Here is a 26563-nt window from a genome sequence, read left to right as displayed (position 1 = left end):
CAGAGTCATGTAGTCACTTAGGATTGGTCCACCTGGCTCAAGCTTATATTAAATAAGGTGCATGTGTGTGCTTGTGGTCTTCATACAAATTTTTTTGAGGAAAGTAAAGACTGTTGAACCCTAATAGACACTATAGCATGCCCAACCACTCAACCCATCCCTATCCAATAGTAATATGAGCGTAGATGTAGGAAAGGTATAAATATTTTGTGGACCGGACACTTAAGATATTTATTATGTTATAGCAAAAATGTATACATACCTACTCCAAATCCAAAAAGAAACAAAATGTAGACAAATAAAAACTTCAGAACATCATTCAAGATGACCTGGGAGAAAGGCATAAACAATACAATGTTACTAATACAATTTAACATCACAGTCATTGTGTCAGTATAACAAAAAGCTATATACTACACTGTGGCATAATATCATGGGTATAAGTCTACAATTTATGGTCGGCTCAGAAGCTGACCTTCTCTCATGTTGGAGCATATACGAACATGGAAACAGGACTATTCGCCATAGCAACACATTTGATACTGTACAGCACTACAGTATTTTCATTTCCACTAGTTTTTAAAAATGTTTAAAAACAATGTGTAAAAACAATCATCAGGGAATACTCTAAGATCTGTTGTCACAGTCCCATGTCACATACATAGGAAGATATATAACCCAATTTCTTAATACCTAAGGGCCCAGTATGAGATACATCAAGGCAAAGCAAGTTGGTAAAAGTTCTTTTTTTTTTTAAATTATGATTATGAGATTCTGTGTATTCAATGGCATTTGCAAGCATATAGTATTATAATTACTACTATAATAATAATAATAATAATAGTAGTAGTAGTAGTAGTAGTAGTAGTAGTAGTAGAAGTAGCAGTAGTAGTAGTAGTTGTTTTTATTATTATTATTTATTGTTATTATTAATGGAGTCCTTAATGTAGGTAGTTGATTTATCTATATTGGTCACTTACATAAGTAGATATTCCAACCCTTACCTTTTGGATCATAACACTGTATATTCCCAGGGACTGAAATCCTCTTGTGTAATACAACATGTTTGCCCATCCAAGTGCCATGGCTAAGACAAGAAATGCCAGATATTCTTTGACGCCAAAAAGATAACAGAAGACTGACGCTATAACCAGGATCGCTTGGATGAAACTAGAAGGGAAAAAGATATCTGCACTTTAGTATCAACTTTAAAATGGGTTTTCTAGAACTAGAAAAACAGAGCTAATTTCTCCATAAAACAGCACCACACCTATCTGCAGGCTGTGTGTGGTATTGCGACTCAGTCACATTGAAGTGAATCCAAGTCTTAATACCACAAACAACCTGAGTGTCATGAGCCGCGCTTCGGCTATTCATGCTGGCCGTGGGTGTACTCACAGCCCGTTTCCCTGTACAGCTTCAGGGACGGGCAGCGCTGCGGCCAGCATGTCCGGCTGCGGTCACACTCAGTCAGCCGGCGGTTGCTTACCTCACCGTGCTCCTGGCTCCTCTGCTTCCCCTGAATGTCGGCGTGCGCGTCCCTGTTTCCTAGGACTCGCTCACGCTGGCTCTCCCTCTTGACCCCTACCGGATCTTTGTGCCTTGTAGCCATTGAGAAAGCGTATCTTGCATTGTCTTGTCTATACCATGTACCAGTACCATTTCTCTATGTTTCCTGACCACGTACCTTGCTGCCAGCCCTGACCTTCCTGCCAGTCCCCGTCTCTGAATTTCCTTATTAAATTGTATCACTCATCACCCGGCCGCCACTGTGGGTTAGTTGTACCAGGGGTAGCGACCTGGGAGTTCACCTGCCGCAGCAAGTCCATCCCGCTTTGTGGTGGGCTCTGGTTAAAACCAGTGGCTCCTTAGACTCCTCTCCCTGTTGCAGCTTTCTCCAGTGGAACATCGGATCCACTCCTCCGACCGTTACACTGAGGACAGGTGTGCTGTTTTCGGAAGATATTAGCTCTATTTTCCTAATCCTAGATAACAACCTCTAAGATTATATCAGGAGTCATATTATAGTCAGTTGTCCCTTGTGCAAACCAAAGCCTTCATATTGATACTATGGTACAACAGATATATTAGAAATAACAAAGCATTATAGTACTGAATGTTATATGTATCCATCATTATGATACAACTATTACAATATCAGTTATAGATAATTCACATGTATTATCTATTCTTCTGTGCCCAGCATTAGTATACATTCCCAGAGGTGTCAAATGAAGCTCCTGGGTTTCGATGCAAAACCACTAATTGGAATCTCTAACTACCATGCAACATTTATACTACTGGTAACTTATGTGGCTGAGGGGTCTTTAATCCTTTGAGACATTAAGGCCTTATTGCAGTTACTGTGTCTGCACCCCCCTCTAGCTACTCCCGTGTAATAAATTGTTATGGTCCACTGGCTCAAATCTACTGTGAGGTGAGATAATCATCTCGCCTCAGGCAGCTGATAGAAGAGTCCTTTAGGGGCAGCGTTTTACATGGAGTGGCAGTAAATCATACTGTGCTACACACCCCTGGCTCCATTTACCTCATGAATAGTTGGGAACACATGTGAAATACAAGGCAGTCAGGACTGTGAATGCAGTAATGCAGTCTATTTAAAGGTATACAGTCCACGTTGCTGGTACTGTTACTACAGTTCAGACAGGCCTTTTTTTACTAGGGGTTTTCAATGGAGATGTGGTCACCATTTTAGTTTTTGCCTCAGGTAGCATAAAAGATACAATCGGACATGATAGTCAGCTAAAACAATTGCTCTTATTTCAATCCTAATGTTAAGCCATGAGATAGGCTTCATTACTTACAAGAGGACATGGAACCAGGCATCCGACAGAACTGAACGAAGGTCTGATGGCCTCACTAAGAAAATGACCACACCCTGTGGAAACACAAAGCTGTTAGTAACCATTCACTATTGTAACCATTCACTACTGTGTCTACTATATTACAACATTTTTGCTTAGTTTTAAAATAAATTATATTTTAAAGCAGAAATTTCCACCTACTATGATGCATTACCTAACAATTTTTTTAAAACGTTTTATTAAGATTGCTGCCCATTTCAGACCATCATTTTGGGGGGGGGGTGTTTTGGGGGTTAATCTGAAGGTCCCCACATACTTTAGTCAAATGTCTGCCAAGCCCGCTGACTTTGGTGGGACCGGCTGAGTGTTTAAAATGTGTGAACCGTCCTGACCCTCCTTAACTAGGCAGTAGATCATTTTCTAATGTCACATTCCCTTTATGTGACAGATTTCAAAAGAATCTATTCTTAATAACATGGGCAGACATTGTCCATAGAATAAATTTCAGAATAAAATTATTACAAGCTCAAAATATAAAGCAGGTTTTACATTGTTTCTATTTGCTCAATATAGACTATAGGAGGATATGGTTATGTCACATCAAACAAGGAAATATGCACATAGTTGGGAGGGTGAAAAAAATGTCCATACGTAGATGTGATTCACCTCCATAATAATACATTGTATTACCATAATTCTGCAGTTACTCACCTCTTTGATCATAAGGTATGTGGCACAAACAATAATAAACATTTGTCCGACTAGCTGGAGCCATCCTCGATCATATGTGAGACTTAAGGGATACAGAGCCTGTGGTTGTAGAAAAGACGGGTGAGTTTTTAATACTGTAGACACAGTGTAAATGTGCAATTATATTACAACATACAGTATGCAATCAGTCCAGAATATTATACAATGTAGGCATATGTAACCCTTTTAAAAACTTCAAAATAACTCCAAAATTAACAGAATTCCTCATTGTCATAAAACTGATACATAGGGAGTCATTGCTAACAAAATCGTGAATCTGTAGGGTACAAAGAAAACAATTATATAACTCAGATAGACCCCTTTACAATTTCTAAACAATGCATGACGGATATATCCCTTATGGCACCATTAAAGATGGTCCTAGGGGAACAAAAAAAAATGTTTATATATATATTTTTTTTCTCTCGTTAAAAAAAGTCAACAAAAAACAAAGAAGCATATTTTGTATCCCTGCATGCGGAATTATCTAAACTTGTAAAATATAATGTTATTGATCCAGCATGGTGAATGACATAAATGGATAAATGAAAAACAGATTGGTACTAATTAAAACTACAAATCATGGTGCAAAACAATGAGAACCAAAACAGCTCTGTAAGGCTTCTTTCACAGTAGCAAATTACTCCGTTTAGCAAGTTCCGTGGCTAGTTCCATCCTAAAATCAACTGTCACCGGCAGTAACCAAATCCTATACGTCCGTTAGAAAATCCCATTATAGTCTATGGGATTTTTCTAATATCCGTTTTAATCCATTATAGTCCGTTATTGATAACGGACGTTATTTTGTGACGGAAGATAGTACAAAAGAAAATAGTTCATGAACTAGCTGATTTTAGGACGGAACTAGCGACGGAACTTGCTAAACGGAGTAATGTAGTGTGAAAGAAAGGAAAGGAAAGGAAAAAGGTTATAAAGGTCAGTAAAGGACAATTTTAAGCATAATGATTTAAATAAATAAAAAGGTAAAAAAAAAAAATTCATAAAAAAATCTTTTTAATTGACCTTAAGAATCAAGGTATGTGCGCTGTGCCTATATCTGTCTGCATTCCTATTCAGAACACCTCAAAAGAGTGAGCCCTCTATGTAAACAGGTAGCCCACCAATGAAGAAATCAGGCCTGGAAACCGATTATCTAGTGTTTTTTTTAGTCATGGAACTTAGTTTATTATCTAGTGATTGCCTTGTTCTGTCCATGTCACAGGATAGAAAAAAAAACTATTCTTCCTTATCATAATGGTGCCATAGGTGATTGCCTACAGCGTCTACCCCTTGCCCTGCATTACTTGGACCCATGGGAAGGTGATCTAGTAGAATATTGGGCTTTATAGCAATTACAAATGTAAAACATACCTGTTCTCCACGTGGTCGATAGTAGGAAACTAATGTAAGGACGACATTGTAGGTGAATGATAGAAGAAAAGACATAAAGAACATGTATCTTGCAAACTTTTTCCATTTCAGTTGAAGAAGAGTATGGAGGGGTTCCAAAGCCAAAAGCTCATGGCGATTCTGAAAAAATGAGATAAAATGAAAAAAAAATAAAAATAATAATAACGTAATATATTTTTTATATATGGCCTCTGATTTGCAATGACATATGACATTTGAAATTTTGCAACTTTTCAATTCATAAAATGCCTAGAAAATACAGACAACAGTCTTAGCACAAAGTAAAAGTTACTATGATAAATAAAAGGAGAAAATAAAAAACTTTGATTTTGCACAAAAGTTGCGTTAGCTTCTTAGATTTCTTGAACATGGACAATATGTACTTCCTGCAGTTTGAACAAAGTCATAATAATGTAGGGCCCTATTGTACCTCCTTATGCATATCTTGAAAGTAAGGTCTATTACTCAAGCTAAGGTCTGTAACATTTTTCATTCAGATTATCACTATCATTTCTTTAAGGGGTACTCCACTGCCCCAGTGTTCGGAACATTTTGTTCTGAAGATTGGGTGCGGGCTGCAGGGGTCGTGACATCACGGCCATGCTTCTCTTGATGTTACGTCATGCAAGTCTATGGGAGAGGGCGTGGAGACTGCTATGCCCCCTCCCAAAAACTTGCATTGAGGGGGCATGGCGTGATGTCCCGAGGGGCGTGTCCTTGACGTCACGACCCTAGCAGCCTGCACCCAGCATCCAGAACAAAATGTTCCAAACTCTGGGGCAGTGGAGTACCCCTTTAACTATTCCTAACAATCCTACTACTTACATCAATGCCGGTGTTGTAAACCACAATTTCAAGTATTGAATTCCTGGAGCTAGTGTCTACGTCTTTTAAGTCGTATAAGGAAGATGATACGGGTCCATAAGCCCAATCTGTGAACTTCCTGGAGAGCACTCTATTTTCCTTTTCTTTTATTTCTCGACTGAGTATGTAATGAAGAATCTGAATAAAAACAGCAAACATAGAAATGTCAGTACCACAAGATCATATGAAATCAAAAGCGTAATAGAAGGACATTAAGAAAGTGAATATCGGCAATGGGTTTTTATGGGGGAGAGGTTGAAGTCTTACCTCAGTCTTTCCTGTTTTAGCTGCCAGTTGCATTGGAGTGAGGCCTTCATTATTCTCAATACTCTCCAAAGACTTGTTCTTACAGGTTCTTAGGATTGTGTCGTACATGCGTATTATAAAGGCGTTTTGTGCTTCTGAATTCTCTGCAACAGTCACCAAGGCATGAAGAACGGTGTTGCCCAAAGAGTCCTGGATGGTGACATCGGTCTGGCTGTTCTCCATGAGAAGCTGCACCACATCTGGTTGGTTGGTACATGCAGCAAGTGCTAATGGTGTTTCACCTGAAGGAACACAAGAAACACTTTAAAAACTTTTCCTATGAATATTTACATAACAGTTTTATGTGTGTCCCTTTTATCACATAGTATGAAATCTTTTATCCTCTATATAATGTCAATGTTAATAACCAACTTGATAGGGCTACATTCACATTTCCCCCCAGTAGGGTTCCAGTTTTCAGATAAGAATTTTTTTTTGTCAAATCCAACAGAAACCAGAGAACAACATGGTGGACCACATTATAGTTCAACAACATCCATCAGAACCCATTCGCATATGTTGGAAAATGGATTGGTCACACCTGTCATGGCTCTCAAGAATAAACATAGCCTTTCTTACATATTGGGTAGCCGCAAATATATAATCTGTAAGTAGTAAGAATACAGACGTACATTGGATCACATGGTTTTCTAGTTATAGTATAGTTAGTATTACAGAATATCAAATTTTTCCATAAAAAGCTGATAAAATAATAAAACTTACCAAAATAAAACCCTTCATGTTTATACTTTGGAATAAAGAATCGTCCCTGTGCAAGTACATTGATATTAGCCCCTTTTCTGATTAAACACTTCACCAGGTCACTTTGTCGCCTCTCAATTGCTATATTCAATGCTGTCTGACCTGAGGAAAATGATGACAATGTTTGTGAGAATCAAAAATGTTACACTGTTACTTCTATGACTATAAACAATGTAACAATTTTTAACAGGAAAATAAATGTCCCCGCCACATCACTGTATCTCCAATGCTCAATAACTTCTGCATATACCCCCTGATTTTATTTATTTTTTAATGTTGCTTGGCAAATTTATAAAACTACACCTATACTTATGAACAGTCCTGAGACAATCCAGTAAACCGGATCACATTTGGAGTCATTCGTATGCTTCTCTTGAGTGCTCCCGGATGGTCTTGGGGTCGGTGCTAAGGGTTATCCAGATTCTAGAATTTTTTTTACATGTTATATGGGCCACAATAACAATAAAAAACCCACATACTTATATGCCTTGCTCCTTCAAGGATCCTTCTGTGAAGTCTTCCGATCCCTAACTGAACACTCCAGCTGCTACTTTCAAGACAGACTTTTCTTGGCAGTGGGCCGTCACTACCTTGATGGGTCAGTTTTGGAAATAACAGCTGAGGTGTTCAGCGGGGAACAGGAACACAAGGGGATCCCCAAGCGAGCAAGATTGGTAAGTATGTGTTTTGTTTTATTGTCTTTGCAGCCCTAGCACAATATAAAAGATTCTGATTCTGCTATTTTAGCTATTTTTGGTAACTACTGTATATAAACCCATACCATTGGACAATGCTAAATCTTTTCTTTTGCATTGGTTAAAGAGAATCTCTACCTCCCTTCCTCAGTACTGCCATCAAGTAATACAAGGAGTTTATCCCTAGTATTGTATGCCAGCCATTTTGTTGTTGACCAAGATCTATTTCAGAGTGCAAATCAACTTTTCTGAATTTAGGAGGAGGATTTGTCAACACCTCAGTGCCATCAGGAGGAATGAGGATACCCCCGTATCACGACATATAAACTACTCACATGGGGGAAACCTGGATGTATTACGCTTTTAGGGGATCAGCCAGATAAAGTTGGGACAGCGCAAAGGCAACCTTGACAATCTACTGTTGAAAGAGGAGGCTCGCTGGATATACAGACTCAAAAGCTTAAGCCCGAGGGGTCTTATCAAGGGTTTTTCCTTCTCAGCCTTCTTATGAGTTGTTTCTGCATGACCATTTTTGTCATTTAGAGACTGCTGATAACAATGGCAGTCTCTGTTGTTATGATGTCCCTGGTTACTATTACTATTGTATTTCTTATTTTGAATCTCTACTATAATTTATTTTTTTTGTCGCTGACTAAGGTCTGCTAGCATATAATTCTTGTGATTTCTAGACAATTATGACATATGAATAATTTTGACGTTTAATGTTGATTGTTTATTAGTCCTATTATAGAAGGTAACTCTTCACTTAATTGTGATTTTTCTATGTAGATATTGTTCAGTTGATATGGCTCCCATAGGCATATCTTCTCTCCTCCCCCTCTTCCTTCTTTCCCTCCCCTCCCTTTATACTTACCTGTAGGGTACTGGCATACCATACCCTCTATATTCCTAATGTACATATAAACAAACAGGCCCTATACATTTGTACTGTGGCCCATTACATATTTAAGATTTGTCCGACATGTAGGGAATAGATATGTGCAGCGCTGAGTCTAAGTGCCGGCGCAAGCGCACATAATCTATTAGTGTGGAAAATGAACTAAGTGCTAGCGCACGCGCAATGTAGTCACGGTCGGCTGCGCTTCTCAGACTTTGTCCCTGCGCATGTGCCTGGACACTGCCGGCAGGGACAATGTTTACAAATCTGTACGGCTGCGCACAGATAAGGAAGTGACGGGGATGATGACCCAGAACTGAAAGCGAGACGAGAGATGCATTAGATGTAACGATAGGCTAATAAGAAAGGTAAGAAGAGTGGTTGGAGTTTGAGGGATACCATTGGCGGACTGATAAGAAAGGTGGAGCTAATTCAAGTGATGTGGCACCTTGGGAGTGGAGTTGCCATGACTGTGTGATACACACATTGTAGGATTCGTAGGTGGTAATCTACTTCCTTTAGCTGATTGGCAATCTGATATGCCCATTGGAAATGGGTGTATCTGATTGGATAGTTTGCCATCAGGTCAAAGCTGTGATGTCATGAACAGAGGACATAAAAGATCAAACGATCACCATTTTAATGGTCACTTGCCTGCACCTCTGAGGAAGCTCATGTAAATGAGTGAAACAAGTTAGGTGGCAGTGTCTGTTTGTTTTTAATATTCAGTGTTGTCACGGTATTAGAGCTCAGGGACTGCAGCCTTGGGCCTATGGCACATATGTGATACATGTCAGTGATGGGGCATTGGCCTTAGTGTTGGATACAGACATTTCTCAACACAATATCACAGTGTGATACTTATTCAATATTTATACCGTGACAATATAGGCATATTTTAATCCAAGCCAATATTAAGTTATAACTAATAAAAGTTGCGTTTTATTAATAGGGGTATACCGGCTGTTTTTGCCTGGATGGCACTTGTTTTTGCCTTTATTGCCTTCCCTAATAAGGGTATCTGTGATATTGCTTCTCTCCAATTACAGACACCCAGGTATTGAGGAGGACCTTAACTTTTTCTTCAAGGGACCTTTATTTATTTATTTATTTTTTTTTTTTAAAGACCTCTGAAAAATAAAATAAGAATTCTCATTGGTTGCTTTGGGAAGCGGCTCCACTTTTCCTCCGTACAGGTTGTGATAAATCTCCCCCCCAACTTCTCTCTGTCTCCAGATCTTCTCTGTCTCCTACTTAATGGTAAACAACACCCACCCTGCCTGCAGTCTGACCCCACAGAAAAACAAAAGGGATAAGCCGATTGGTCAAAGAAGATACACATGACAAAAACACAGCTGTACTGAAAAATAAATTGATTAAATCTGATTGCTTTTTACTTAAAGGGGTACTCCGCCCCTAGACATGTCATAACATGTCTGATCGCGGGGGTCCGATCTCCGTGCCTTCGCTGCAGCACTCGCAAACACGGAAGCCTGGGGTTTCTGTGGTCGTGACATCATGCCCCATAAATCAGTTAATCAAGAAATGAATTGCACGTGTCTATTATCCAGTAATCTGCATTCCACTGTATTGACTCCTTGTTACCTTTATAATTTTCTTCTGTGTACTCAGCATTAATGAACCTGTCCAGGAAGCCATTCTCCTCAGCAAATGACAGCAGGATGCATACAATCTCTGGGGTGTAGTCATTGATGTTCAGCAATGCTTTCATCAAACAGGTTTTCCCTGTGTCCTTTGATGTTAATTTGTACATGAAGAAATCTGAAATACAGCGCATATTTAATGAATAAATTAATACATTTGAGTGGATACAAAAATAAAAATATATCCAAAGTAGAAAAAAGGAAATAAAATCAAATTTTTATATTTACTTACAGCATTTAATATTATAATAAGACCAATACTAACATTGCTATGGTCTGAAAATCCAATTTTAACATATAGATTAGGGTTACAGGTACCTTGTGCTGCTTTCTCTGTAAATGTGGATGAGGAATCTTTAGCTTCTTGAAGAAGTCTATTCAGCGAGTCCACATCTCCTTCAGATACAGCTTTAAACAATAAACTTTTCGCTGGCTTTTTTGCAGTTTTCTTTGGGTTTAGTGAGTCGGGGCTTGAGGAAAAAAGTTATCAAAAATCATAGGGTTAGTATATATCTGAGTTAAATATGTAAAGGGCTTCTGAAGCTAGAACCCTCTAAGTAAAACTAATTTTGCTATTGCACTCCTTATGGTAAATAAAAAATATTTCTAATAAAAAAAAAAAGTTTTCTATGTTTTATTTGTGCTTAAAAAAGCTCAAGAGCACATTTTCCCCCATCTCATACACAGACTTTGGACCGAAGTCCAAAAACAGGAAGTGCAGCCTGGAGTGCTGAGGAGTGTGCGTCCAGCCTCATCCAATCATAGCTCCTCTCACACTTAAAGGGGTACTCCGCCCCTATCCAAAGGATAGGGGATAAGATGTCAGAGAGCCAGGGTCCCGCTGCTGGGGACCCCCGGGATTGCCGCTGCAGTACCGCGCTATCATTACTGCACAGAGCGAGTTCGCTCTGCGCGTAATGACGGGCAATACAGGGGCCAGAGCATTGTGATATCATGACTCCGCCCCTCGTGATGTCACGGCCCGCCCCCTCAATACAAGTCTATGGGAGGGGGCGTGGCGGTCGTCACGTCCCCTGCCATAGACTTGCATTAAGGGGGCGAGCCGTGATGTCATGAGGGGGCGGATCCATGTCATGGTGCTGCTCCTGTATCGCCTGTCAGTACGCACAGAGAGAACTCGCTCTGTGCAGTAATGATAGCTCGGTGCCGCAGCGACGATCCTGGGGGTCCCCAGCAGCGGGACCTGGGCGATCTGACATCTTATCCCCTATCCTTTTGATAGGGGAAAAGATGTCTAGGGGCGGAGTACCCCTTTAACTGCCATATGCTTTTGGTTGGACACACACCCCGCAGCACTCCAGGCTGCATTTCCTGTGTTTGGGCTTTGGTCCAAAGTCTGTGTGTGAGATGGGGGGAAATGAAGCATAGAAAACTTCATTTTTTTTAAACAAAGTATATTAGAAATATTTTTTATTTACCATAAGGAGTGCAATAGCAAAAATTTGTTTTAATGAGAGTTACCATTTAAATGTCATTAGAGTAAATCTACATTAACATTCACTGAATCCGAATAACTTGGCCATCAATTAATTTAGTCTTGAAGAAATAGTTCCGCTTTCCATGCATTCCGATTCCCCGGAGAAATATGGTGGGACACAGTCAAAGCGGACATCCTCAAAGGAATTTGAACAGTTAGCAGAACGACTAAACAAATAGAAGGCCGATTCATTAGATTTGGCAAATCTTACTGTAGACTTGCTCATCTCGAAAGGTCATGAATGGGATGTAAAAAGGTCATGTATGGGATTCTACAGTGGAGATGGCATTTGCATTTGTGTACTTTATATGACAAAGTGTTGATCAAGGAGCCAAAATATGGCATGTGCTATAAGCTAAGCAATAGTGATCTCCATCAGTGACACCATATGGTCATTCAAGAACTAAGAGACATAAAACTGTGCAAGAGATGGAAACCACATCCTAAAGCCTTTGTATCCAAGATCTAGGAATCTATGTACCTATTTCTGGGGCATAGACAAGGCTTAGGTTAGTGGACATGAACCTTACAGCTGAGGTGCCTCAAGGTCAACTCTTGGAGATTGAATTGTAACAATAGTATATTATGAAATAAAGAAGTGCAAGGAGTGATAACAGGATACAAGTTAGGATAGTGATCAATATCTAATGTTCTTACCCATTATTATATTGTTTTAACAAATAATCTGTCACTTCCCGAGGGGTTTGTGGAGAATCGATATCCTCACTTTTTCTGCTGTCACTAATTTGAGTAGAAAATAATATAAAGAGATTTAAACATGATGTCCAAAAATGTGTTCATTTATTATTAATTTATTTATATGTAACTCAGCTATACATTCCTATAGATATTAAAGGGATCATATTGACCGAATATATTGCTTATCTGTTAGGCTGGGTTTTTATACAGTGTTTTTATTTCCCTTTCACTGTCATTGTACATTTAAAGGGGTACTCCACTGCTCAGCGTTTGGAACAAATTGTTCCGAACGCTGGAGCCCGCGTCGGGAGCTTGTGACATCATAGCCCCATCCCCTCATGATGTCACACCCCGCCCCCTCAATGCAAGTCTACGGGAGGGGGTGTGACGGCTGTCACGCCCCCTCCCGTAGACTTTCATTGAGGGGGCGGGGTGTGCTGTCATGCGGGGACGGGGCTATGACGTCACGAGCTTCCGGCGTCAGCTCCAGCATTCGGAACACTATGTTCCTAACGCTGAGCAGCGGAGTACCCCTTTAATTATACTGCACTATACTAAGTTTAGGTTCAGCTTTCTTTGAAAAAGGGGGTATCCGGGATTAGAAAAACAGAGCTACTCTCTTCCAGAAACAGTGCTACTTTTGTCCCCAGAATGTGTATGGCATTGCAGCTCGGTTCCATTGAAGCAAAGCAAGCTCAGTTGTAATACCACACACAACCTGAGGACAGGTGTGGCACTGTTTATAGAAGAAAGCAGCTCTGTCTTCCTAATCCTGGATAGTCCCTTTAATTGCTAAATGTTTGGAAATTACAATTCATTAGATATTTAATCTATGAAGAGCGCTAAATAAAGCCATAAGTCCCTCGTATCACTATAAAATCTGAACATTTTCTACCAATCACAGATATTGAGACACACAAAACTTATTGGTGGAACCTGATAAAATCTAATAAAATCATGAGGAACAGCTATTCCTTTGAACATTTATTTGGCAGGGTTGGCCAATACTTATGTAACATGTATGGGATATTATATTTGTAAGAAATAGCCCGGCCCTTATGTACTCAGATAATATAATACTGCACTTTCCTTTGAATAACTCAATGGCTCTTCAGTGGGAGTACGTTTTAGAGACCATTTAACACTATCATGGGCATTGGACCATGATTGGACTTTTTATTTAAAAAAGCATAATTCGAGATCTGAGCTGCGGAACGACTGACCACCAATGTCATTTTGTTATCCACCTCGTCTCGTAGACCTAAATATTGAAATTAAAGAGCCAATAAATCTGATTGAACAAAATAAGCCATCTGTGTTTGCTATATTTCAATACCAGACCATGTATTTCAATTCAAAGCAGGTTGCTGAGGTATTATGTATATAACCAACTATATTTTTATGTTCTATCACACCTTATTAGAGCAATATCAACTACTACAGTTTCTATGCTGAGGAACTTCATGTAATACCCATAGGGTGAGTGCTGAAACTTCATCTCAACGAAAAGAAAATAGGATACTCATTTCGTCCCAGATATTGGGCACCAACTACTGTGCCCTTCTGGTATACCTTATTATAATGCTACAATCATCATATTAATAAGGCAGTACATGATATATTATATACAATTTAATTATTGTTTCTCATAGGTTTACGATGGGATTAGAAAAAAAAATGACTTTTGTCAATCTATTAAAATTCCACTATGGATATGTCACTATCATAAATACAAACAAATACAACTTTATACAAGAAATCGATCCCAAAAATGTAACATTGCCACATGATTCTAAATATTGGTACTCACCAAGGCTTTATGTTGGAGTCCATAGGTCTGGAGAACACAGGGAATGAAATTTTACTTGGCACAACAGGAAAATCGGTTGTATCACTGCCGAGAGAAGCGTCTGTTAGTAAGGGTTCAAGAGTAAATTGCGACATTGTAAAAGTAATAGTATTTATATTAAAAAAATGATATTCTAAGGACTTGAACAGGACATCTGCTACAGGAGCGAACAGTCCAAGTGTCTTGTCATTAAGGAAGGACTCGGTATCTGAGTGGCATAATTTAGGGCAGAGCCAATCTCCCCTAACCTGTTAAGTCGCTTATGATACATACATGCATACGGGCGATGGACCTAAGAATAGCAATAGTCCAATTAAGTAGTTTTGGTTGCTTAAGATTCTGATTATAGCTTTCAGGCAGATTAAGGACTGAAATCTTAAAATAATTGACACCTACTGTATAATTTTTGGGTGGTAGTGAGAGATAGACATGTATATTGCACTATGCACATTATAAATGTTACAATTCTACTGGACACTGGAAAGTTGGATTTTAACAAGCTTAAAGTATACTCAAACTTTCACACGTAAAATGTTGTAACATGCCAGCAGTCTGACCAGGTCAGTCTCCTCCATTCTTTTTACTCATTCATAACTTTTTACTGTTTGTTATTTGGCCATGAGATTTAGTGGGTGGATCTCAGGAAGTGTGATGTATGCCAGCTCTTTATGCCTGTTTCCTGTCTGCCCACTTATTGAACATATAAAAACACAAAAGCACTTACTTGTGTGGGACCTCTGATCATAAAGTGCGTTCCACAAGTGAGTAAATAACGCACTCACCTGGTGAGGTTGTGCAAATTTAAGGCACAACGGTTACAAGCACATATCATGGATGATGGATAAGCTGCTGTGTCTTCCTATTCTGCAGCACGTGCCCCACATAGGTGCGCACGTCTGCCCCAAGCCCCCGATGTCCTGACTCCCTGCCTCTGACCCCGCTACATCCCTCCGCCGCTCACAGGAACCCGATCTCCGTGGCAGCGATCTGCTATGGGTGAGGAGACCGGGGAGGGAGGGGGAGTATGAAGTATGTATTATACAGTATATGTGTGTGTATGAATGGTAGATGTGTGTATGTATCGGGTGTATGACAAATGTCTGTGTGTATGATGTGTATATGTATGATAGTTGTGTGTATGATGTGTGTATGTATAATAGATGTGTGTGTATGTATCGTGTGTATTATAGATGTATGTATGATGTGTATATGTATGATAGTTGTGTGTGTGTGTATGATGTGTGTTTGTATGATAGATGTGTGTATGTATCATGTGTGTATGGTGGATGTGTGTGTGTATGCATGATGTTTATGATAGATGTGTGTATGTATTATAGATGTGCGAATGAATAATGTATGTATATACAATATGATGTGTGTATGATAGATGTGTGTATGTATGATAGATGTGTGTATGATAGATGTGTGTATGTATGATAGATGTGTGTGTATGATAGATGTGTGTATGTATGATAGTTGTGTATGATAGATGTGTGTATTGGGCACACTCGATGGGCCAAATGTTTGTTATCTGCCGACACATTCTATGTTTCTATGTGCATAAAGAAGAATTCACATAGCAGAATTTCCGCCAGGGAAACATCTGGTGCAGAAATTCAAATTTTGGTGTCTGCAGAAAGAATAGACATGTCTATTCTTTCTGCGGACTCTGCATGGAAATGCACTGCTGTCTATGAGGCAGCACATTTCTGCCGGCGCTTCACTGTCAGGGGAATGTCCACACAGAGATTTTCTGTGCGGACATTCCCCCATGTGATTATAGCCAGATAGTGCCCCTCCCGAGACTAATCTCTGGATCTGCTACTGGTTCACAAAAATGTAGCAAAAAACGTTACGGATGTTATTCTAAAGATTTTATTCTGTGTAAGGATATTTTCACACATAGTGTATACACCATGGATTTATTTTATTTTGTAAATTTTATGCTGTGTTTAATTTTGTATTCACATTGATTTAGGATAGGGTCACATGTAGTGCATCCGCAGCATGTAAGGCTAGGGTAGTGCTATGCATGACCCTACCCTTAGGCCAGGTTCACACGGTGGAAAATGTGCAGAATGTTTGCATGGAAAACCGGCGCGGCCATGCCGCACATTTGACTAATCCGTTGGATGCTAGGACTGCTCGGAATTGTGCCGTCTCATAGAAGGCAATGCATTTCCTTGCAGAATCTGCAGAAAGAAAAGACATGTCTATTATTTCTGTGGACTCCAGAATTGAAATTTCTGTGGCAGAAACATCTGACCTGTGAGCAGTGCAGCAGAATCCCATTAAAATCAATAGGACTCTGCTGCAGCAGAATGTCTGTGCAGAATATTCCGTGTGGACATTCCGCACAAATTCCGCAATGTGAACATACCTTTACACAGCATAAAATCAGCAGTGTATATGCTGTGTAAACATACCCCAACTCTGCATAATATATGTAACATAAAATCTACAGCATAAAATCTGCAAAATATATGCTATATGTGAATATACCCTTAAGCCGGTGCGCATATTTCCTGAGTTGGGTACATCTCTAGCTTATGGTTCAGTATGGGACTATTAGTCCAACATGCCGAGTTTTTGTGGTGCTCAACACTGGTAGCATAGTGGTGCCACAGAAACTACTGTGTAAGGGAATGGTGATGTGTACACATTTCCTGTCACAAACACGGCTCTATGCAAATACGTAGAGCAGATGTACACAACATTTGTATATAACACCTGAGAACCTCCATTACCAATGCGAAATACCTCAATGACCTCTGACAACCTCCATTTCCCATTTACAATACCTGTATGACCTATGATAACCTCTATTTTTACAACCTTTGACAACCTCATGTTTGGGCCAAACATGTGCCGAACAACAACACAGCCTATGACTTGAACCCCTAAGCCTTATTTTGGTGATATACAATGTCTTATGTCAGTTGTTAGGCTGCATTCACACCTCGTTTTCAGCCTATGATACGTCTGGGGGAGGGGAAAACTGGGCGCTTCCGTACCCCAGCCAGACCGGTGCTGAAATCCATTTACTTCAATGAGCCGACCGGAGTCAAACGGTGACTCTGGTCGGATCATTTTTAACCTGTATCTGGTTCACTGACCGGACATAAAACCGTAGTATACTACAGTTTTATGTCCGTCACAAAACCGGATATGGGTCAAAAATGAGCCGACCGGAGTCACCGTTTGACTCCGGTCGGCTCATTGAAGTAAATGGATTTCAGGGGAAAACGGGCGCTCCCGTACCCCAGCAACTGTAGGCTGAAAACGAGGTGTGAGACCAGCCTAACAGAAAGCAACAAATTTGTCAAAATCAATACTGGAGCCATCAAAAATATCACTGATTTCAAGGGAAGTTTGAATACATCCATTTGTCTTCAGTTTATGTTCGTTCCTTCAGGTTTCTGTAATTTTGCTGAATAGTATCGTAAAGGTTACAGTTTTACTTACACCAGGAAAAAATTGTGCTTTCTGGGAGTTATTTAAAGGGGCACTCCACTGCCCTAGTGTTTGATATTATTTAAAGAGGTACTCCACTGCCCATCTTTCGGAAATGTTGTTCCAAATGTTGGAAGCGGGCTGCGGGGTCGTGACCTCCCATAGACTTGCATTGAGGGGTTAGGGCGTGATGCCACAAGGGGGCGGGGCTATGACATCACGAGTCCCTTGCGCCGCCTCCAGCGTTTGGAACAGTTTGTTCCAAATGCTGAGCAGTAGCGTACCCCTTTAAAGGGGGTATTCCTGAGCGAAAAGAAATATTTCTAACTAACTGGTGTCAGAAAGTTAAACAGATTTGTAAATTACTTCTATTTTAAAAAATCAAGCCTTCCAGTACTTATCATCTGTTCTATGCTCCAGAGGAAGTTCTGTAGGTCTTTTCACCCTGATACAGTGTAAATTACTTCTATTAAAAAAAATCAAGCCTTCCAGTACTTATCATCTGTTGCATGCCCCAGAGGAAGTTGTGTAGCTCTTTCCACTCTGACACAGTGCTCCCTGCTGCTACCTCTGTCCATGTCAGGAACTGTCCAGACAAACCCACAGAACCAACCTCTGCTACTCTGAACAGTTCATAACATGGACAGAGATGGCAACAGGGAGCATTGTGTTGTACTGGAATCACCTACATGACTTCCTGTGGAGCATACAGCAGCTGATAAGTACTGGAAGGCTTGCATTTTTCGAATATAAGCAATTTTTACATCTGTATAACTTTCTGGTGCCAGTTGAAATTATATCTTTTTTTATGGTGTACTTTTTACAGTTGTTTGGCCGACAACTATCCTTAACAACCCCCCCTATACACATGAAGATCTATTGTGAAAAAAGGAGTAGAGCACAGAGCTTCATAGGGTAAATACTGTCAGGTGATTAAATGGAGGTGAGAGTATAGTAAGAAACTGCTCACCTTATGTGATCTTTCCAAGGATTACTACCGTAGGCTCTGAATGGATCTCTAGTTATAGTGGTGCAGTACTAGTACTAATACTGCACATTTTATAAACCTGTTTTAACTGTTGTATCTGTTACTTTGTAATTTTATATCTATATCTTTTTGTGTATATATTCTACCTACCGGCATGTAACTATAGCCTACTGCTGCATTGTAAAAGGGAGTACTGGACCCAAAACCTGTTTGTTTTAGTGGCAATAAAGAACCTTTGGTGATTTAAAGGGTATTCCAGGAAAAAACTTTTTTTTATGCATCATCTCGCTCCAGAAAGTTAAACAGATTTGTAAATGACTTCTATTAAAAAATCTTTATCCTTTCAGTACTTATGAGCTTCTGAAGTTAAGGTTGTTCTTTTCTGTCTAAGGGCTCTCTGATGACACGTGTCTCGGGAACCGCCCAGTTTAGAAGAGGTTTGCTATGGGGATTTGCTTCTAAACTGGGCAGTTCCTGAGACACGTGTCATCAGAGAGCACTTAGACAGAAAAGAACAACCTTAACTTTAGAAGCTCATAAGTACTGAAAGGATTAAGATTAAGATTTTTAATAGAAGTCATTTACAAATCTGTTTAACTTTCTGGAGCCAGTTGACATATAAAAAAAAAACTATAAACTTTACACCTGCCTAACTTGTATCAGTTGAAGCACCATTGGACCTGGCTATTTTACAGTTCTCCATTGGAGATCCTACTCTGACCATACACATGAGTGATCTGGCTAAGTGTGTTGTCAGTGGGGACAGAGGAGTATGATGTTGCCGGACATATCTATACAAGATTTAGTTCCCTTGAGAACATAAGGATCAGACATTGACATTCAACATGCCCAACCATTTTTTCCGCCCAACATCACCTGTCATGGGAGAATCAGTAGCCCCCCATAAACATTGGACAATTGACTGGTTTGGCTCTTATTGGCCGGTTAAACAAAGTTTACAAAATGTAAATGGGGGCCTCTACCCACATATCAATCAAATTTTAGTAAAAATAAATGTAGGCAAGAATCTTTTTACAGCCAAGAGACTCCCTTGAGAAATAGGTAACTAAGCAAAATAGTGATGTAATGTGTATAAACATAATCTTACCTCTTCTTCAGGCCATTGTCTTGAAGTTTATGTGTCCTGGGAGGAGTCCCCGGTGGAATCCTGTCCTTGGTTAGAAGCGGCACGCCTTCGTTTTTACTCATCTTTCTGTAATAAACCGGGGGGAAAAAAAAACATTAGAAAAATAACAAATAACATCAAATGACAACATTCTGATAAAAATGTAAAAGAAACAATGACAGTATTTTGCAAGAAAATTGCAGCCATACATTTTATGCAGAATAATAAAACCTATAATATTAATAATAACCATAATTATTATCATTTTGTTATCTTTAATCAATAACATTAGTTGTTGTTTTTTCAAATTAATATTTAAATATGTAAATGTTGCTACATATAACACAGTATACAGACTCTATCTTATAGTGTTTCTTTCTTATTGTGGTTCTTTCCAACCAATCATCACGTGAGCTGAGATTTTAGTGAACATTTGTGAAATTAATTTGCCCAACTAGTAGTATATGCAGTATTTTAGAATGTTAGATGTTTTTCAGATCACTATACCCCCTTTTTCTAACCTTTGGTTAAATAATGTTTTGCATCTTACTACTAGACAACCAATAACAAACTATATTAAAGGTTTTTGTTATGTTACATGTATATTCCAGAATGTTAATAACATATATTCTGTAACTATAGTTTGTAAGTATATTTAATGTATGGCTTTTATGTAAGCAGCCAGAACAGGACTTAACTATAGTGAACAGGTACAGGCATCAAACACATGAGTGCACTGTGCACGCTCTTCACAATTGGTATTGATGTTGTGACAAAAAAAAGAGAAAAAAAAAAAACAGCAACAAAAACAAACAATGACTACAATGACGTAGTCATTCTAGAGATTACTCGGGGTGATGTAACCACTAACACAACAAGCAACATACTATACTGATCATATTTAATATGATATAAATAGAATGACAGGTAAAGAGGTTGTCCAGTATAAGAAAAAACATTGCCTCCTTTGTTGCAAAAACAGCGCCATTCCTGTTCACAGGTTGTGCCTGGTATTGCAACTAAGCTCCAAAAAGCAGTGTTTTTCTAATACTGGACATCCCCTTTAAAGAAGAAACTGTGCATGGGGAAGGGGATAAACCATATGCTCTTTCTTACAGTACAAGGAAAAAGGAAAAAAAACATAGAAAATGATGTACGGAATTGCTCAGGGATTTATGTGTTGATGTTTTGTTCACATAATGTCTTTATGTTCCAAGTCTTCTGTATGGAGAATGATGTTGATGCTGTCAAGCTATGGAAATGGAAATGAGTCTTTTTAGCAGTAGCAGCTACAGGGGAAGGTACAGATATTGGCATAGTCCTTGGCACAGCATGCTGTTCACTGAGGCATATGCATAGTAATGATTGTGCACTGCACTACTACACTGTGTGCATTGACTTCAATGGGATTCTTCTGCACCAAAATGTGATTTAAACAAAGAAGTGGCTGCAGCTTTTGACCAAGTGCCATGACCCCTCCAAACTAGCAGACTGATGCGGGGGCTGATTGCCGACCATCACTGATTTTAAAAGCCTGAGTAACCACCTAAATATCTGTATTCTGCACATACTACATTCTGATGTCAGAACCCGACCTTACCCAGACACAGATGAGCGGCGCTACATAGATGCTGCTTATCGCTTCTTGCATAAGTCGATCACAGATTACATATGAAAGAGGAACTTCACGTAGTTGAATGAATCAACCGGAGAGGAGAAAAACATGGTTTTTTATGGCGCACACTGATATGGTAAATGTCACAACTGCGGACACCATAATACAAAATAATTGTTACACAGACAACGCGTTTCGAGAGCCACCTGCTCTCTTTTTCAAGTGTAACATCCATAAGACTTAAAAAAAAAGAGCAGGTGGCTCTCTAAACCCATCATCTGTGTAACAATAAGTTTATCCTTTAGGATAAGACTTGAAAAAAAGAGAGCAGGTGGCTCTCGAAACGCGTCGTCTGTGTAACAATAAGTTTATCCTTTAGGATAAGACTTGAAAAAAAGAGAGAAGGTGGCTCTCTAAATGCACCGTCTGTGTGACAATAAATTCATCCTTTAGGATAAGACTTGAAAAAAGAGAGCAGGCAGCTCTCTAAACGCGTCGTCTGTGTAACAATAAATTTATCCGTTAGGATAAGACTTGAAAAAAAGAGAGCAGGCGCCTCTTAAAATGCGTCGTCTGTGCAACAATAAATTTATCCTTTAGGATAAGACTTGAAAAAAAGAGCAGGCGGCTCTCTAAACGCGTCGTCTGTGTAACAATAAATGTATCCGTTAGGATAAGACTTGAAAAAAAGAGAGCAGGTGGCTCTCTAAACGCGTCGTCTGTGCAACAATAAGTTGTGGTTGTGACATTTACCGTAGCGGTGTGCGCCTTAAAAAAAAAACTTTTTTTCTCCTCTCCGGTTAATTCATTCAACTACGTGAAGTTCCTCTTTGCTAATTACGTGACCAAGACGGATTTGGGTCCAGGCTTCCCTGCTCCCTTTTCCATTACATGTGCATACAGGTGTTGAGCTATCACAGGTACGTGGGCACTCCACTGAGTGTCAAAATGACATCTTTGTTGCCCCGGGTAACGGCACCAGGCAGCGCCACCACTATCTGTTTTTTCTCTCCACATATTCCAGAGTACATATGAACATATGAAGAAATTCCACATTGACTGACATGTAATGCTCCCTTTATAAAAAAAGAAAAAAAAAGAAACAAAAGAGGTTCTTCAGCAGCTGCAGTGCATACTATACAGTTCTGTGTACACTGAAATAAACACCACAGATGCTGCAAACTTACCTTTTAGCAAGGCTGATGGCTTTATATCAATCAGTAGACAACGGGACTACCTCTTTCTCTTCAAAAAGAGGTTCTGCAACAGCTGAGATGTGTATAAGGATAATGCTGCTGAAAACTGCAAAGAGTTATGGAACTCCTCAGTAGTTCTTATTTACCCTATGGCAGCGGTCCCCTAAACTGTGGACCTCCAGCTGTTGCAAAACTACAACTCCCAGCATGCCCGGACAGCCGTTGGCTGTCCGGGCATGCTGGGATTTGTAGTTTTGCAACAGCTGGAGGTCTGCAGTTTGGAGATCATTGACCTATGGGGTATATTATTCCCTATATTATGTGAACAAGGAACATAGGTTACTGTAGGAAGCGCTGCTGCTCCCCATGTATGTGCCTCTAAAACTGTTGTTAGTACCATAATCTGATAATACAGATGGGTTCAGCCCATTGACATGTTAAGATGACAGAGAGAAGTTAGAGTTGCAGGTTTTCTATGTTAAGTCATTTTACTCATCAAAAGGCATTTAATTGTTTCTCGAGTATCATTGCGTCACCGCCAAATCCCCATTATGGTCATAATGTGCGTAAGAACCAAGCAAGATAGTAAACACCTTCTAAGCACATCAGAATTGCCCGTAAATCATGTTAAAAAGGTTCCATATGATGATTTGTTTATTTTGAAATATTTTAAATATGCAAAAATTCTGCTTCAAATTTTACAATGTTGAAAAATGCTTTATTCTGCCTTTATGCTTTATTCTACTGTTTAAGGGTGGGTTCGCACCACGATTTTGCTATAGGGTTTTGGCATAGGGTTTAATAATAAAAAAAAACGTATGCAACCGCACAGAAAACCGTGCCCATAGGCTTCCCATTCTAAACCGTATGCACCATGTTGTATACAATTGTCTCCGTTTTTCAAACCACACGGTTTTTCCCTTTTTTTTTTTTTTCCTGGACAGAAAACCGTAGCCTACCACGGTTTTTGGTCAAGGTGAAAAACCGTATTAAACCGTATAAGTTTTTTTAAAACATGGGAGTCAATGGGAACCGTACAGACCTGTATGTGCGCACTGTTCCATCCAGTTTTCGCCATACGGTTTTTGACTTTCCACATTTTTTTTCTTGGAATTTCAGTCAACAAGGGAAACTTTATTCATAATGGAGTGAAAAGTTCAAAACGTATACGGTTTTTAACCGTATACAGATAAAAATTTGTATACACGTTTTGATACAGTTTAGTCAGGTTTTGAGGAATCCGTTTTTTTTAACCTAAAACCTGATACAGGAACCGTATAGCAAAATCGTGGTGTGAACCCACCCTAACACCGTTTTTAGTGCCAACTTTCTGTAATAAAGCATTTAAATTATTACTATCATTTCACAAAACTTTTGACACGTCACAGAGAAGTGCCAAAACTTTTGACATTTCAAAAAAGGTCAAAAGTTTTCATCGGTCTTGGTCTAGGTGTTCAGATTCCCAACAATCAATAGAATTAATTCCTGTCTAGCTGCAAAAGACTACAATGGTCCCTTAATTTACAATGGCCTCAGGTTACAATATTATCAACATACAATCGTCTTTTGGTCTTTTTTGGACCATTGTAACTTAAAGGGGTACTCCCGTGGAAAACTTTTATTTTTGAAATCAACTGGTGCCAGAAAGTTAGACAGATTTGTAAATTACTTCTATAAAAAAATCCTAATCCTTCCAGTACTTTTTAGCGACTGTATACTACAGAGGAAATTATTTTCTTTTTGGATTTCTCTTCTGTCACAACCACAGTGCTCTCTGCTGACCTCTGCTGTCCATTTTAGTAGAGGTAAGCAGAGAGCACTGTGGTCGTGACAGAAGAGAAATCCAAAAAGAAAAGTATTTCTTCTGTAGCATACAGTCCCTAAAAAGTACTGGAAGGATTAAGATTTTTTAATAGAAGTAATTTACAAATCTGTTTAACTTTCTGGCACCAGTTGATTTAAAAAAAAAAAAAAAGTTTTCCACGGGAGTACCCCTTTAAAACCATACTCACTGTACAATGCTACAGACAGTCCAGATCAGTGAAACGTGTCAATGGCTGGAAGATCTGACCAATCAGAATGGGCATTTTACTGGTAAGACACCTGTATTACTGAAGCATATGCACTGATTGGTGTCTGGTAGCTCCCCCTACAGTACACGGAGGTATTACATGTTCTGTACTACTGTGTACTACCCTACCTGTACTACTCTGTACTACTCTACCTGTGCCAGGGTTAGCTGCTCCTTTGGACCCCATGTGAGGGCGGCTCCATTTTAAATTTTTATAGCTCTAGTGTTCACCGCCAAGTCTGCTGCAATGACATCTCATACATAGTTCTCGTGGCACTCACATTTCCTCTGTTGCTGTATATGCCAACAGAGATCGCTGAGACCAGTGAAGTGTCTCATAAATGAAAATTGTGATGGAACACAGGCGCAGGAGGGCTGGAGCAATGGCGGATTTAGGGACAAGTAAAGTTATATGTCGGTTTTATGTTCCAGTCTGTGCAAATTTTTTCAAAATCTTCAACAAACCATTCAAATAATAATATTCTTTCTGCCTACAGCCACCACTAGAGGGAGCTTTAAAGGCTTATTATACTTCAGATTGTTCTACTCTCAAGTTTAGTGTATAAATCACATGGAATAAGCAACTAAGCCCCCTCCATTAGTGATAGAAACAATAAGAGAATTTAGTTTGCAGTAGACGTTTGGATATCTGTGTCATTATATAAAGAAATGGATTAGCGTATAATTTAGGACCTATTTACGTAAAAAATAAAGCTGGAGTTCAAGCACTAAATTGCCTTGGTTGTTGGCTAGATTTCACGAACGAAAACTTTACTTTATAATCTGGTCCAGTGTTTGGTTGTTTACTACTCTGTTCCAAATTTAGGTTGGATCCAGTATTTCATTTAGTTGGCAAATTTATCCATATAAAAATAGGGAATATTTACTTGGCTATGTACTATGTATAACACAATTCCTGTGTCAGTCTTAATTTTATTGGACCCAACTAGTAGTTTATTGTCCTGTTATAAACTAGTTTTCTAATCTAACCTGCTGCTATTGTTGCACATACAGGGATAATACGGATAATATTGAAGGATAATACCCACATTAGAAGTCCATTTCACATTTACACCAGTCATCCACATACCTCTACCTACTATAATGTCACAGATTTAGGGTCATTGAAGGATTTCCTGGTTGTCCTGTCTAACCATAGACACATATTTATGTGAGGCCTAAATGGTCCCTGATTATGTCTACAGCTAGAGCAGTGGTTCTTAACCTGGGTTCGATCGAACCCCAGGGGTTCGGTGAGTCAGTCTCGGGGGTTCGGCAGGGGAGACCCGCCGGGTGTTTTTGCCTCGGCACATCCCTGTGTTCCGAAAGATGCTTTCGGAACACAGGGACGCCTCTGTTAAGTCTCTGCAACCCCGCGTCTACTTTAAAATCATGGGGACTGCTGGGAGCTAGCACATGCAGGAACGTCACTCACATCCCATGCGTGCGCCCATGGCAACGGAGCACAGAGGAGCGGAGAAGAAGCAAGAAGGACGCGCGCTGGCAGTTAGTGAGTGTTTACCAGCGACGCGTCAGCATCGGTGTTCCGACCAGTGATCCTCCGGTCCTGCTATAGCTGGAGCGGTGGTCGGAACACTGAAGTGGAGCAGTTCACAGGCATACAGCCTCCAGCCATAACGATGGCATCACATATGTCAGTTCACCAGATCAAGTTGTCACTACACAGGTGGAGGTAAAAAAAACAAAGCAGTACAAGCTTCTGGTTGTCACAGGTAAAGCCACTGGTTATTCTGATACTCTGGTTTTTATACATGACCTCTAAGACACGTATCACATGATCATGGATGACAGACACATTTCCCTAAGGGTATGATCTGCTGATAAACCACAGCAGCCAGGATCCCGCTCTTCATGGTTACTCGTGCAGTAGACA

At 39.6% G+C, this 26563-nt stretch overlaps 1 protein-coding gene across 1 annotated transcript in view; it reads right to left on the bottom strand.

Annotated features, from left to right (window-relative positions):
- TRPV3 (transient receptor potential cation channel subfamily V member 3) overlaps positions 1-26145 on the bottom strand; it is a 31107-nt gene extending 4962 nt beyond the window's left edge. The window contains exons 1-14 of the mRNA XM_056560842.1: positions 26105-26145; positions 19770-19874; positions 14182-14265; positions 12330-12413; positions 10493-10644; positions 10116-10292; positions 6879-7019; positions 6117-6397; positions 5811-5987; positions 4947-5105; positions 3537-3635; positions 2826-2899; positions 1005-1170; positions 263-329 (exon numbers count right to left, since the gene is read on the bottom strand). Of these exons, the coding sequence (XP_056416817.1) occupies positions 263-329; positions 1005-1170; positions 2826-2899; positions 3537-3635; positions 4947-5105; positions 5811-5987; positions 6117-6397; positions 6879-7019; positions 10116-10292; positions 10493-10644; positions 12330-12413; positions 14182-14265; positions 19770-19870 (1762 nt within the window). The 5' untranslated portion in view covers positions 19871-19874; positions 26105-26145. The remainder of the gene's footprint in view (positions 1-262; positions 330-1004; positions 1171-2825; positions 2900-3536; positions 3636-4946; positions 5106-5810; positions 5988-6116; positions 6398-6878; positions 7020-10115; positions 10293-10492; positions 10645-12329; positions 12414-14181; positions 14266-19769; positions 19875-26104) is intronic.
- Positions 26146-26563: the final 418 nt, after the last annotated feature.

Source organism: Hyla sarda, chromosome 2, assembly GCF_029499605.1.
Source record: "Hyla sarda isolate aHylSar1 chromosome 2, aHylSar1.hap1, whole genome shotgun sequence".
NCBI lineage: Eukaryota > Metazoa > Chordata > Amphibia > Anura > Hylidae > Hyla > Hyla sarda.
The sequence above is the reverse complement of the archived record's forward strand: the minus strand, read 5'-3'. Positions and strand labels throughout refer to the sequence as shown.